This window comes from Chaetura pelagica, unplaced genomic scaffold (genome assembly GCF_000747805.2).
Source record: "Chaetura pelagica isolate M959 unplaced genomic scaffold, ChaPel_1.0 scaffold139, whole genome shotgun sequence".
Taxonomy (NCBI): domain Eukaryota; kingdom Metazoa; phylum Chordata; class Aves; order Apodiformes; family Apodidae; genus Chaetura; species Chaetura pelagica.
The window spans coordinates 7,788,771-7,804,141 of record NW_009970717.1 but is presented as its reverse complement, the minus strand read 5'-3'; the positions used below and the strand labels follow the sequence as shown (position 1 = coordinate 7,804,141).

The following is a 15,371-nucleotide window of genomic DNA, read 5'->3' as shown; positions in this document are numbered from 1 at the left end:
TCAGATACAGGTCGCTCCTACCACATCCTTGCTGCACTGCTGAGCATTGGTTGTTGCAGTAGAGACAGGGGGAAATGTGGAGCTGCTGCAAAGGGCTTTTCCTGGGAACTGGAGACCCCTCAACTCCTTTTCAAGCCCCATGCCTGGCAATCAGGAAGGAAGAAGCTTACCTGGGTCGAAGAAGATGATGGCTTTAAGACAAGCGTACTCATTGTCATCAATCTGGATGTCCCTCAAGGGCTTCACCAACTCATCCAAGATTCTGGTGGCCACACGAGCAATTTCCAGTTCTGGACAGTGCATGGGGATGATGAAGTCGTTCCCTGAGAAGACAAGAGAAAGTCACTGTCAGATTTTCACTCTCCCTCTGCAGACAGAGTCTCAGACCGAAGTTACCCTAAGGCACCTTGCCAGCCAGTCCCACTGCCCCTGTGCAACTGATTTCCAGTGTGCAGATTCATGCTCAGATTCACAGTTGAGAACCAGGCTGTGGATCTCATTCTTTGGCCCTGAAATATCTTGTTTGCACATGTTGGTGCACCCACACTGCACACAAAGCCTGCTCCACCTCCTGCTCTCAGTTACCCATTATTATACCCAGCAAGTGGTGTGGAATCTTTATTTTTGTGATTTTTAAAAAAAAATAAAGTTCTCCCTCCCTCTTTTCTTTAATGTGGGGCTTGCAAGGTCAGTAGCCTCATTTTTCCAAGAATAATCCCACCTGTGTTTTTGATATCAGAGAGCTAGATGAAAAGGAAATCCCTATTTGCTGTATAATTTTTAATAGACCTTTCTGCAAAGATTTTAAGCACCAGTACCCAAATACCTCCTTGCCTGTGTCCTGGCAATTTCAGTTAAAGAACAAGGCAAGATAGTTTAAGATGCCATTCAAATATTGGGGGTTTTCTCATCTACAATTTCAAAGCAGAAGGGGACCAGTTGTAGGGACTTTGCTTGGTCCTTTGCCCACTTCTCCAGAGACCTTCTCAAGCATTTAGTCTCAAGCCAGATGTGCAGACCACGTCCAGGGGTCCAGGGGGGGTGGATTTCAGGCAAGCAGAGTACTTGGCAAGGACTGGGGTGTATGAGTTGTAAAAGCAGGAGTGTATTTCACTACTTTTACCTAGCAGCAGGAAATCGGTGTACGGGATGGATCGCTTGGCTACCCCCAGGAGCAGGTGCTCCCCTGCGTGGGCTCTGAGCAAGGCAACCTGGAGATGGCACAGGAGAAAGGAATTGCATTACATTTGAGAAGCAAAGGGAGCTGTTGGTGCTTAGATCAAGCCACGTGTGGTGTTTGCTCCAGTAAGTTAGACCTGCAGATGAAGTACTATGAAGAGCTAGAAATCCTGAGTATCTTCAGTGTTCAGAGGGGCTACGTGCATATGACATGAAAGGAAAAATTGCTTTCAGGTGGAAGAGCAAAGAGGGGCTTGAGCAGTTTGAGATCTTAGGAAATAAACTGCTTTTATATTCAGCTCTCGGGGAAAACCTTTTTGACTGGATCCTTGTGCATATCAAAGTGACAAACTCTATTACATTCAGGGAGATTTTGGCTACTGAACTCTAAGGCTGGGAATCTCCCTGGGGGGAGGTGGGTTTGCAGGGAAGAGGCATTTGCATTTTACCTGGTCATCAAGAGGGAGCTCACAGAACGCCGGGATGTATTTTGCCCATTCAACCAGCACCAGAAGCTGCTGCTTCATGGATTCACACACATCGTTGATGGTTGCAACCTTCTTCATTGCAATGTCTGCACTGTGCACGGGGCTCAGCGACGAATACTGGAAGAGAAACAACCCAGTTGGCCTGGGACCAGATCTGTTGTGTTTTCATCCTCAATAGCAGCGATTCAGTGATCATGTGGCAGACATTGCCAGACATTGCCCTTACCAGGTCACTGAGAAGATGCTCACTGTTGTGGCTGCACGCTGACTTGCTCAGCAGTGTCCACTGGCCAGTGCACAGCCCATGGCAAAGCCTCCACGAGGTGGTGCTCGGTCCCAACAGACACCCCTCCCTCCTCCACCGCCTTCCCCACTCTCCAAGCTGCCTCAGGACAACATCTGATTAATATTCCCCGTTCCTAGCAGTAACCAGCAGCCCTGGGTCTCCGCTTCCCATCAATCACTTAAGCCAGCCAAATGCATGGAACACATCCAGGCTTCCTCCCCCAAGTGCTTGTCTGGGATACAAAACACCCATTTTGATCTCTACAGAAATGCCTGAGGGGGGAGAGGGTTAAAACATGGTCATTTTTGAAAAGGAAGTGGGTGCATTGCTGCATGTAATATGCAACATCTGGACCGTGGGTTTCAGTGGAGAAAGGTCGTTTGCATAAAAATGTAAAGGAGGAACAGGGTGAAATTCTTGATGGAACATGAAATAAGAAAGCAATCAGCATTAGCTGAAGCCTAGCAATTGTATTATCTTTCAGGTTCTTGCCTGAAAGTGTTGCCTTGGGAAAGAAGTTACAAGAAAATGTGATGGACCATGATGGGAACACTGTGTTCTGAGCAGGGCAGAGTGAGCAGCAAGGAGGGATGAGGTTCTGCACGTGATGCAGGGAGACTTCAGGGGTGCAGCAGCAGTTTGGGCTGGGGGCAGAGGGGACCTACAAAAACCCTCAGCCCTTGGGATTTCAGCTTTGCATCTCACAGGCCAAGGGCTGCATCTGCTCCCTGCAGGGCATGTTGTCTTGATAATCCACCAAGGATTTTCCTCTCTGCTTTTGGATCTCTCTCGTGCCTTTTCCTCCCTGCGGCTTCGTGCAAGAGCCATCTGAGAGCAGAGGAAGATCCACCCCTGGTTGGTTTAATGGCTTTGTAACCCTGTCTAGAACAGCTGAAGGCCACCTACTTGTTTGGGGGGCTGTCCCCACATCTCATACCTGCTGTGCCATGGCCTCAGCCTGCGTGAGCACGTTGATGGAGAGTGAGCCATTGTCCTCGTAGCTGCTCCTGCGGATGCTGATCCTGTCGCGCTCGTTCTGCACGGCTGCAGTGGAGCAAGAAGTGGTGGGGTCAGCAAGAAACCTCCCACACAACCAATGGCTGTTGGTACTTCTCCTCCCCAAGCCCTCCCTGAGTGCCCTGCAAGACCCTCCCCTCTTGTTGGATGCTGGAATAAGATTGAGTGGGAGCTACAGGAAAACTGGAGATTTAGTGGAAGGGGAAAAGGCCATCAGACAGGGAGAAGACCAAGCACAGGAGCAAGAGAGGGATACAAGGCCATTAAGCTATTTATGGGATGTTAATTTGTCCCCCTAGCCTTGATACAGCTCAGGGGGAGTCTGGGGATTAGATGTCAAGCATCTTGACAATGCACCCACCCTGCTGGAGCCCTGGCCTCTGGGACCCTTTTTCTACCATGTCTGCACTGGGGACTTCTCTCTTGAGCTCCTGGTACAGCAGGATGCTCTTGAGGTTGCATCTCATCTTACAGCAGCACTGGAAAAAATATCCCCTGATCCCATCTCAAAGCAGCCTTGAAGTGTCCCCTGCCCCTGAGGCACTGCAGGAGGTGGTCCCAGAGGGACATCACTACTCACGGGGAGCAGAAACAGTCACCTCATTGAAGAAATTCCAAAGAAATGAAGCTTAAATTAAATTCACCCGCTGTGAATCACTGCTGCTCATCAGCTCAGAGGGCCCTGAACTGCTGAGAACAGTGATGCCACTTGGACACCCTGTAGTGACAACAGCAGAGTGAGGATCAGCCCTGGGCTTTTTGCAAGCAGAAAAGTGTGACTGTGCCATGGGAGGTCAGAAAAAAAAACACCCTGATTTTTTGAGGCCATTTCCAGCCTTTAAACCATGATGCACAAGTCCCATCTAGGCCTCCATTCCTTCCAACCCTGTATGTTGAGCCTAAGGGATTTCTTGCACTTTGGCAGCTTATTTTTGCAACACAGGCTCCAGGAACCAACTCACCTCCACTGCAGCCATCAAGTAAAATAACAGCAGAGGAAAAAAAGCAGAACTTAGACTTATTCCAACCTTGTTTTCACTGTTGCCTCTGACCAGCAGCAAACAAGCCCACAAGGAGCTTGAGGAAGGAAGGAGCCTGAACTCAGACTCAGTGCCTTCCTGACAGCCCATACGTCCTGGCTACATACAGCTCAGACAGGCAAGTCAGGTCCTTGGAGCAGAGGGAGGGGGAAGATTTAGCATGTGGTGATAATGCAACACATCCCTCCTCCTTCATACAGCAAGTCCAGGCTCCTTTTGGATTTATTTAGGGGGAATAACTCAGGCGTGGCTGCCAAAGAGCAAATCTGCTCTGTGCTTTAGCCCCTTGAAATTGAAGCAGGGGGGTTTTGTCTCAAAAGAGAGCACTGGAGAAGATTCTTCCAGCAGTTTGTTTGCCAAGTCAGCAAAAGAATTTTGCCCTCCTCTTCTGAGACTTAGCCTGAGCCTTGCTTTAGAGAAAGCATCACCCTTTGCACGGGGCATGTTTCTCTGAGTTCCTGCAGTGGAGGAGACATGGGCACCACTTCTCTCCCTGGGTGGGAAGGTGGGGGTTTTTATGTCCACTCAGGTCCAACCACTGACCTGGTTTCCTAACCGACCTCTGATGAGAGGCCAACAAAGTGAAAGGGCAGAAAGACAAAAATCAGTATCTCCCCTTATTGGCAGGGGTGCAGCATTTCCTTCCCTGGATCTGAGGCTCAGCCTTGCTGGTGGTCAGGGTCTGCTGGGTTCCAGTCACCAAAGCCATTTTGCACCTCAGAGCCAACCTCACCTGACGGCTTCAAGGGGGTGGATGGAGACATTGATTTGTAAAAGATGCAACAAACACAGATATCACTGGAGCCTTTCCAGTTTATGGATACCACACAGAGGCAATTAGACCTCAAGTTAGAGACAAAACAGCTACAGCCCTTGGGAGGCTCTGCTAACCTACCTCAGGCAGCAGCACACATTGCCCCCTGCATGGGAGAGGGTGATGGGAAAGGCTGTTCAATCAGGGATCCCCACCAGTCTAAAGGTGAAGGTGGTGATAGGAACCATAATCTGTGATTAAACTTCCAAATAGATTAACCCTTCACAGCTTTTTGTTGTTGTTTTTTTGGTACACCAGAAAGACCAGCAGCATTAGAAACTGCTGAGATCCATGTCACTGCTGACATCCTTGGAAAGTCCTCACCCAAATTCCTATGCCTGGTTTCATATCAGATGCTCCCCCACGTAGCTCTCTGGGGGTCTCTTTGCCACTTACAAGAAAAGGTAAAAATTTCACCTTTCCAACCAAGTTATCATAGAATCATAGAGTCATAGAATTATAGAATCCTAGGGGTTGGAAGGGACCTCAAAAGATCATCTAGTCCACCCCCCCTGCCAGAGCAGGGTCACCCAGAGTACATCACACAGGAACTCATCCAGGTGGGTTTTGAATGTCTCCAGTGAAGGAGACTCCACAGCCTCCCAGGGCAGCCTGTCCCAGGGCTCTGTCACTCTCACAGTAAAAAAAATTTTTTGGATATTCACCTTGAACCTCCTATGCTCCAATTTACACCCATTACCCCTTGTCCTATCACTGGTCATCACTGAGAAAGGCCTAACTCCATCCCCCTGACACTCACCCCTTACATATTTGTAAACATTGATGAGGTCACCCCTCAGTCTCCTTTTCTCCAAGCTAAAGAGACCCAGCTCCCTCAGCCTTTCCTCATAAGGGAGATGTTCCACTCCCTTAATCATCTTCGTAGCTCTGCGCTGGACTCTTTCGAGCAGTTCCCTGTCCTTCTGGAACTGAGGGGCCCAGAACTGGACACAATACTCCAGATGTGGCCTCACCAATGCAGAATAGAGGGGGAGGAGAACCTCTCTCGACCGACTAACCACACCCTTTCTAATGCACCCCAGGATGTCATTGGCCTTCTTGGCCACAAGGGCACATTGCTGGCTCATGGTCATCCTCCTGTCTACCAGGACCCCCAGGTCTCTTTCACCTACACTGCTCTCCAGCAGTTCAGCCCCCAACCTGTACTGGGACATGCTGTTGTTCTTCCCCAAATGTAAAACTCTACACTTCCCCTTGTTGAATTTCATCATGTTTCTCCCTGCCCAACTCTCCAGCCTGTCTAAGTCTCTCTGAATGGCAGCACAGCCCTCTGGTGTGTCAGTTACACAACTGATTTTACATAAATCCTACAAACCCAGGTCCTAGTCCCTGATGACAGATCCCTTTAAGAAGCTTCAGCCTGTCCTTTTATGGCACATTTTTCAGTGCTTCCCTCATGCTCTGATAAGCTCAATCTTCAAGTGTAAGTGGATGGTACAGACTGACTTTCTCAAGGTGATTTGGGTGTTATCACTGAAAGTACCCAAGATGCGATGGAATTAGATACAAGAGGGAGTTAATGTTTTACCTGCCACAAAATTAATCTATTACTGTGTGGTAATTATATTGCTATATTTATTGTGCTTGTAAAAGGGAAGGGATAGGTCACTTGTGGTGAGGCTCAAGGGGTGTGCTGGCACTGAAGGTGCTCAGATCTTGGCTTTGCAGTCAATAAAACTTCAGCAAACTTGCAGGAAGGCCTAAAATCCCAGCGCTGGATCCCACTGTCTCCCAGGCATTACTATTTACAGTATATGCCTGGCAAGAGCTTTGCTCACCCATTATGTTGGTTTGTTTTTTTTCCTTTAATCCTGTCCTCTGCACAGTGTTCCAGTTCCCAAAGCCAATAAACACCAGGAAGGGTCACTGCAGCCTGGCACGAGGGGACGTCAGCGGGAGCCCCGTGATGCTGCTGGCCTGGGACAGCACAGTCCCAACCAGGGCTTTTCCCTGGGGGAAGCAGAGAGATGGAGCCTGCATCTCCCTCCAGGGAACTGTCCACAGCTACAGCATGTCCTAACTCTGGGAAGTGGATGGGAAAACAAACATATTCCCCGTCTGACGTAGAGGAGCTGCTGGAGGGGTTTTGTTGTTCCGAGGAAGCCTGAGCCCTTCTGCCAGGAGCACATCAAGGCAGCCGGTGGCTGGGCAGGCTGTGGAGCACATATGGAGGCTCTTGAGCAAACAGTGGTGTGTTTGTGGGATTGCAACAAACCCGTGTTTCCCAAACATTTTGTCCTTGCTGCCTTGCCCCATAGGTACAGAGCCAGGGATGAGGAACCTCCGGGGAGTCCAATAAATACAGGCACAGGCACAGATTGGAAGGGGACAGCAGCAAACCAGTAACTTTCCATGGCAACTGCAGAGGTTAAAGCCCTGTTTCCATGGGAGTTACCATTTCCAGTTATCATTCCACTAAGTTTAATGCCAGTGGAGCTGGAAATGTATTCATAAATGGTATAAGGAGAGAGAAGGAGGAGGGACGTGCCCAGCATGATGCCAACATTCACCAGCTCTTATAGTGGTTCTGTCTCCACCAATAGTTCTACCTCTTCTGCTGTCTGATTAATATTTATGCACAAATAATTATTTTTCTCCAAGTTAGATCTGATTTTGTAGGTGTGGTGTATTTTCTTTGCAAATAAATCACAATAGTACATACACATTTGATAATTTCATGGGCTTCTGGCCTGATTCATGACTAGAACAAAGTGAGGAAGATCCTTTAACTTTTTTTTGTCCATCTTTGCAATGATCCAACTGCAATCTCAGCCTTCTAAATGCTGGCAGAAGAGATGTATACACAAAAGGTATGAAACAAGACAGAGGTCCTATGAAGCACTAATAAAACTGTCCCACAAACCTGTCCAATTCAACAAAAAAAACCCCAAACAAATAAAAAAACAACCTCAAACTCTCCCACTGTAGTGGCCATAAGTGATCCAATAATTCTGTTTAGTTTTGTGCTAAACTAAAGGAGTTCATGTACATTCATAAACTATCTTAAAGGGGATGAGAGGTTAAATAATAACCCCTCTTTTTTTATTTTTTTCACCAGCTAAATGAATCCTGACATTGCAGTGCTGGCATTTCAAAAGGCTTCCAAGTTTTCAGACACTCAACTCCACGTGAGTAGATGACCTGAAAAATCACACCCTGCTGATTTAGTCAAGGTTAAACATGATCTCAGCAAGATGCTAACAACAGGATCCTGCTGTTTTCTTTGATTGTTTAAGCATTTGGTGCTCTCATCATTCACTGATGTTGCAGTGACCAAAAAAAACTCTTGCATTGTGCAAAAGGACAGAAATGGAACCTTCTCCTGAGCAAAGAGAGACAATCAGAGAAAAGAGACAGAAAATCCCCAAAACACCAGGACCACCAGCCTTAACCACAACACAAAAATAAAGGAGTGAATCTCCTGTCAAAAAGTAGAATCCTGATCCCAGTGGCATTTCAGGAGACCAGCTGGGGTGTGGATTCAAGTAAAACTTTTTCTCTGCCCTCTTCTCAACTTTACTGATTGTTTACTTGTAGTCATTAAAGTGAGTTATTGATACCAAAAAAATGTAATTGGGATAGGAGTGTTTTTGAATAAGCTAATTTCTAGGAAATCTGGGGACTGGACTTTCCATTAGACTCAAGTTTTGGCCCTTTCTTGCTCTCACTGGTGCCAGTGGAACCTGGATCCCATCTGAAGGCACAAGTCTGGAGGCACAGGACTCGTGTGTGGGACAGTCCTGGTCCCTCCAAAAGCAGGATCAAATTCAGAGTGTGCAAACAAGACAATCACAAGGACACTACTGATGCTTTTCTCAACAACCTCTGTCCAGCTGTCCCAAACCCAGAATGAACCCACAGCCCAACTGCTTGGTGCTCCCAGGACCTGCCACCCTGAGGCCCTCAGCCTTGCACATACACCACTGCCCCCATAGATAGCCAGTTTAAGGCCAGTATTTGCATCATATGGCTTCTTTTATGCTTTTTTTTGCTTTTTTTTTTTTTTTGTAGGTGCAATTTTCCTTTCTACCAAGCCAGATAATAGAGCCCCTCTCAATCCTCTTATGCCCTGGAGTTGTTTCTAACAGGAAAAAAAGAGAAAGATCCAAGTGTATCACGTCATGTCTTACAACACAGGAGGACTGGAAAAAAAAAATCACTCTAGATCCAAAATTCCAGTTTATCAGTTAGTTTTGCTGGGCAACAGCAAGTTTTCTGGTATTGCTCACACACCCATTGAGCTATGGGTCTGCGGGACATCAGCAGAGGGGAACCTGCAAGGGTGACACAGACCTGACAACCCCACTGCCAACCCCACCCCAGGTGTATTTTGATTGTCACAGATTGGGAAAAGGATAATTTCCAGCTTCTTCCCCTCTGCTGTGAACAAACAATGCCATTGCCACACCCTGGAAAGTCTGAGTGCCATTATATGGGCTGGCTGAGAAGTGGCCTGCCAGAGAAAGTGGGTGTCAAACTCCTACGTGGCAGTGCTGGGACAACAGGCCACAGTGAGTGTGGAGGTCACAGCTGTGGCCTCCCACCATGGACCAGTCCATGCCAGCAGAAAATTCCCCATAAACATTTGTATCACCCTCATATTGCTCTATCCCAAGACACAGCTTCTCTTTTTCACAGGACTGTTTAATATTAATCTAGAACCACCCTAAAGCAAATATCTCTGTTCTTTTTGTGCACACAATTGTGCAAGCAAATTTCTTTCACCGTCCTCCTGCACATGTGCTTTGGATATAACACTGGTCAGCTAAGCTAATTTCTGCAAAGCAGTTGCTCAAGGTGCTTTAAAATCTTCCTTACCAAACACATGAGCAGTTTGTGAGCACAGAACCTGACTGGGCTCATAAAAGAGTTTCAAAGAATGTGACTATGTGGAACTTGAAATGAGTCACCTTCCACTGAGCTGTGATCAATAACGAAGGCATGAGCCAAGGCTTTATAACCTTCACCATAAAACCAGTAAAAACCATGCTTCAACTCACAGAATGGAGCTGGGAACCAGATCTCAGCTTTTCCAAGCTATGGGGCTTGCTACATCAGCACTTGGCTACAACCCCACCTAGAACTGACCAGCTGTGCTCTGGTTTGCTCCTTGTTACTTTGAAGGCTACTTTTTCCCATCTGTATTTACTCCATTTCTCCTAAATTAAACCACCAGGATTTTTCCTACATCCACAACCTATGCCAAATTGCAAGACATCCTTGTTCTCCAGGAAAACATATGATCAGAAGGTTGGAAAGGGTTTTTTTTAATTAACAGTGAAAATCTTATAAATTACCAGAAACCAGAGGCAAATTTCCCCTTGGTTTCAGTGGGACCATCATTTCACCCCTTGAGTAAGGGGTGTTGAACTCAGCGACATGGAAAGAAACTCTCAAGTTCCTTTCTAGCTCCCTCACCCTTTAGCTGTTGGTGGGAGGGAAAACAACACAAAGGGTGGAGAGGGCTGAAACCATGACCCAGCTACCTGCACATCAGGGGGATGTACCATCTGTGTTGGGCTGGGCACCCACTTTGCCAAGGACTCAGTGTACAAAGTCTCTGCCCAGAAAACTTGAAGCAAACCAGCATCATCAATGCTCTCCCTCCATGCAAACACAGAAGGATCAGGAATGCTGTGATAGGTTCCAAATTCCCCCAGGGAAGCTGGCTGTTAAGGAACTAAAGCATAAGCTTACAGGAGTGGTTTTTCTCCTGCTTAGCATTAGGCACTGTAACACTTAGTATTTCCTTCAGTGGTTGGAAGGCAACCCCACAACCACTGGTACCCAAAGTTCTGCAACGCTCCACCTCCCTCTTGATCCAGCCAATGTGAGAAGCAACAAAAGGCATCTGCCAGTATTGGATTGGCCCTTCAGTACTAGTGCCAGCAGTGGCTCCATTGTTGTGCTACACCCACCACACAAGGATGGCTCTACCAAAAGGTTTGACTCCAACTCAGATCCCAGCTCAGGGGACATAGGAGCCACCTCCCTCTGGAGTGCTGCTAGTGCCATGCAGGAGCAGCTCTGGCATCTACAGCATCATGATTGGGCTGCACCCTGCCCCAAGGGCTGCACCCAGCTGCAGGAGAAGCACCCAAGTCCCACCAAACACCACTCTGCTGTAGTCAGCTCTTGGCAGTGGTGAGGCTGAGGATGGCAGGTCCTCGCTGAGGCTGTCACAGCAGGGATGAGGAGTCACACTGGCAGGTACATAGCAAGGGAGTTATGAAACAATTAGAAGCTAAATAAACCCTGAGGAGGCCCATCCTTTTCCCAGTATAAATATCCTAAACAGACCAGCATCCCAGGATGGCTGAATCCTGTTGCAAGTTTCTAATAGAAATTACTACCTAGTAAGAGCAAAATGGGACTTCCAGCTTCAGCAACAAGAAGTGTCTCACTGACACATGAGCATCATCTCCCCAGGCCAGGGCTGCCTCTGCTCTCCATCATGCTGTGAGTGGGAGCAGGGCTAGAGTCAGCAGCAGGCAGCTTTGGAATGTCTCTTTGCACCTACCTTCTTTCTTCATGCCAGCTCTGAAGCATTTCTTCAGCCTGCAGTACCTGCACTGGTTCCTCTTGTCTTTGTCTATCACACACTGTCGGCTGAACCTGGGAGGAGGTGGGAAAAAACCATGGACCAGTCAGCCTGGTACCTGCACCCCAGTCTCCCTGAACAGCACCAAGTAGAGTCCCAGACCTCACTCAGCTACACGTTGCCTGAAGCCAGAGAAGAGCCAGAGGTTTGCAAGAATGGGATTGAATCAATGTTGGCTTGGCCCAACTCCTCATCTTCTGCACTGCCACTCTTGCCAGCTGGGAGCAAAGAGATTTCAGACCACCCACCCTGCAAGGACTGTGATAGTTTTGGCTGTGAAAGTGTGACTGTCACTCAAGCTGTGCTAGTGTAAAAACTCAAGTCTGGCAGTGTAGAAACCCCACATCCCACTTCCCAGCAGCTACTGCGTGTTTGGCCTTGGAACTCGTGTGATCTCACTTGTTAGCACTGCCCAGCTTTGCATAGAATAATTGCATTATGGACCACAAGACCTTTTGAGTCTACAGCCTAGTTCTGAAGCACATGGCCTCCTAATTCCTGTTCATTTCAGTGAGGGATTTAGGGACCCCTGTGTTGTTAAGGGGTGGCCCATGTAGACTCAGCAGCTCTTGCTACAGTGGGTGTTACGATGGAAGAGAGACCTGCCTCTCAGAGAGGAGATGATGTGGGAAGCTCCGGGACCATCATCAGGTTGTAAAAGCTGAGGCACTTTCCCAGGCTTGTAAAAAGCCAAAGGTACAAGGCCTGAAGACTTTCCAAGGAATTCATGTCTGCAATAAACAAGAACGCTGCGAGCTGGGCTCAGTGCGGCTCTGCTCACCAAATAAGGGTTTGCAGACAAGTGAGAGCTGCCATTTGCTTGGCTTCAATGCTATGGACCTTCCCTGGGCTGCCAAATATCACAGAGACTCACAGAACCCTGGGGAGAGGGAACAACTCCATTCCCAGGAGACTGAGAGCCAGAATTTCCAAGAAATCAGCAGTAGCTGTTGCCTCGTGCTCAGGGATCCCACAGTTCCTGGGATGGGCACCATGTGGGTAGACACATCTGTCACCTCAAGTGTCTTTCATGGCTGGTGTGTCCTGGAGTGATAAGGACTCCAGGAGCATTTTGAACAAACAGAATGACTCACATTGCAAAAATTTGAAACACCCTTCAGAGCTCTGGAACAGAAAGAAAACTTCCAGGTTTTAATTAGAGATGAAGAGCTTGAGCGTATTCAGGATTTCTTTTCCCCTCCCTCCAGTGTTAAAATAAATCATTTTTCTAAGGCCAACCAAGATAGCTACTGTGTGATTTATAGCCTCCTTCTGGAAAAAAAAAAATGGTCTCAAATATATATCTATGTGCCAAAGTGGACGTGAATCATCACTGGTTCATGTTAGGTTCTCAGAACATTTTTACTGGTCGTAAAACCATCGGTGCTATGTCAGTGTCACGGTTCCCTTGCAGGGCCGTGATAAGGTGGGGGTGTCACTCCACACCCAGGAGTTGTACTTGGGTGTTACACACCCCAGTCAGGACTCAGGTCTGTACGTTTCCCTTGATTTGCACTATGGGGAAAGCAGTGATGGTGAACTCATCACGAGAGGTGTCAGGGCCTAAGATGAGATAGGACGTAGCTCACTCTTTAGCTCCCTAGACAGCAGCATTCCTGTCAGCATTCACAGCATGGAAATTCATCTTTTGGGATAGGGGCCCCATTGTGCAACCTCATCTCCACCCCGGGCTGCTGCAGCCTCAAGAAACTGCATTTAATTCTTGCAGAAGGGAGAGGTACCTGCAGGAATAGACGTGGTTCTTGCGGACGCTCCTCCTGAAGAAGCCTTTGCAGCCATCACAGCTGGACGCCCCGTAGTGCTTGCCCGTGGCCCGGTCCCCACAGATGGAGCAGAGGGAGCTGATGCCGTTGGTCAGCAGGTTGGTGGTGGCTGATTCAGTTGCAATGGCCTCTGTGGGCAGAGAACAGAGACCGTTAGAGTCCCCTGTGATGGAAACCAGAAGCAGCTGACAGCAAGTCGCTTTTTATAAGCAAAGCACACGCTGAGCCAGCCCCACACACGTGTGCACACGCAGTGGATGTGGCTAGCAAGGCCTCCAGGTTGGTGGTCATGTTCTCATCAGCCACAACTGAGAGGAACTCAGTTGCTTGGCCTCTGATGTTGGTGTTCCCTTTGCTTCAGTGAACACAGATTTCAAGCTGCATAATCCAAGATGCTCATGAGAATTTAACAACGACTGCTATTCTTCTTCTGGGCAGATGCAAAGAAACCTTACCTGCATGGGAGATACTGCCTTTGAGGGATGGGGAGCCACCTCCCCAGTTATACACCTGGAAGACATGGTGCAAAGCTGGTGCTGACAGAAGACAGTGGGAAGAACATGATTGAAGTGAACGAGTAGAAGGCAGAGATGAGACAGCAGAGCAGGAAGGATGAGCTACTTTGTGCAGATGACAGAGGAGACAAAAGGCTGCTCTTGAAAGCTGGAAGACAGAGAAAGCAGCTCTCACAGGGTCACTTTTTTCTCTTAAGTCTGGTTCCTGCTCTGAATTGCCCTCTGAAGAGACTCATTGCCTCCCACTGGAAAGCACTAGAGGGGTGCAGGAAGGTTGACCTTCTAAATTAGGGACCTAAAATTAGGTGATATGAATGCCCCCTGTTTGCACCCACTGGTTTGGGGCAGGAATAGCTCTGCCCCTGCCTAGCGCATGTATACACTGCTGAAAAATCCCCTTCAAACTTCTACTTTGGCCTTAACCACCAGACTCACTGCCCTCTTAACCCTCCTAATTTGAGGCACAGCTTGGGGAAGGAAAAAAATAAAAAGAAAAAAGAATAATTAAAAAAAAAAAAAAGGAGACACTTGAGAAGATGCAGATGACAGTGTTTACATCTGGATGAGGGGAGGAATGTTTGTGGAGTCTGTCCTGACCCGGGCACTCACTGCAGGACCTTTTTATGAATTTATCATGCTTCTAGGAGCAAGTTCTTTGCTCCAGGGGAGCTGATCTCGTGCTATGGTGACCTCGGTGTAGTTGCTGGGACAGGACACATCCTTCCTTGTAGAAGAAATGGGCAGTGGTGAGGAAAGCTCAGCTGCTGTTGTACTGAGCAGTGACAAATCTTAGTGCAAATCACTCAAGAGGGAGGACTTGGCATCTGCTCTGGGCAGTTTAGAGAAAGTTTTCCAATGCATAATGCATAAAAATAGCTTTGGGTAATTCACACTCAATGTGTGTATGTACAGAGAGAGGGAGAAGGCTATTTCTGTATATGAGTACACATCAGAAATTTATAGTGAAAATATTTGCTGTGCTATGAACATTGTAATCAAAAGCCAAAAAAAAAAAAAAAAAAAAGAAAAAAAAAAAAAAAAAAAAGGCCAATAAAGCTTTAGTTTTTCAGAAACTGGGAAGATTTTTAGCTAAGGTTAAGGCCAAGACTAAGACATTCTTAGGAAGGATTCACAAATGCAAAGGTCAGACTTCCTTTCCCCTCCTCCAAAACCCTTTTTTTCTATCTTTCATCTTCTAATGTTTGGATGAATAAATACACAGAGTGTAGCAAGATAGGAGTGACATGACAAGACAGCATGACAGCATCAAAATCATTCTTAGGCCATAACAACAGGAATTGAGATTTACCTGTTCCCAAAATCCATGTAATATGATCCCAGCTCTAACATTTGTCAGTAAGTGACAGCTGGATCCTTTGGCAACATAGTCTGTATCCAAGGTGCTTAATGGTAATCTACATTAATTTTTAGGGTCTTTACATTGATTCTTAGTTCTATTTTGCTTGATAACTCACTATTAAATGAACTGCACTAGAATATTCCTTCGAGGGTAACTGCACTGCTAAACATTTGTGCATCTGTTTCTCCATCTATTTTTTTGAGGGAACATATGACCACAAACAAATGTGCCAAGTGTGCATTTAAAAAATTGCATAACAAAAATAA

General features: G+C 47.2%; 1 protein-coding gene across 2 annotated transcripts in view; it reads right to left on the bottom strand.

Annotated features, from left to right (window-relative positions):
- The window catches only part of LOC104396372 (hepatocyte nuclear factor 4-beta-like), a 24,724-nt gene that overhangs the window by 4,799 nt on the left and 4,554 nt on the right, over window positions 1-15,371 (bottom strand). The window contains exons 2-7 of one of the 2 annotated variants that reach the window (XM_010006210.1): window positions 13,189-13,393; window positions 11,366-11,460; window positions 2,891-2,997; window positions 1,629-1,784; window positions 1,124-1,211; window positions 171-323 (exon numbers count right to left, since the gene is read on the bottom strand). In XM_010006210.1, the coding sequence (XP_010004512.1) occupies window positions 171-323; window positions 1,124-1,211; window positions 1,629-1,784; window positions 2,891-2,997; window positions 11,366-11,460; window positions 13,189-13,393 (804 nt within the window). The remainder of the gene's footprint in view (window positions 1-170; window positions 324-1,123; window positions 1,212-1,628; window positions 1,785-2,890; window positions 2,998-11,365; window positions 11,461-13,188; window positions 13,394-15,371) is intronic. The other variant, XM_010006211.1, reaches the window with a different exon arrangement.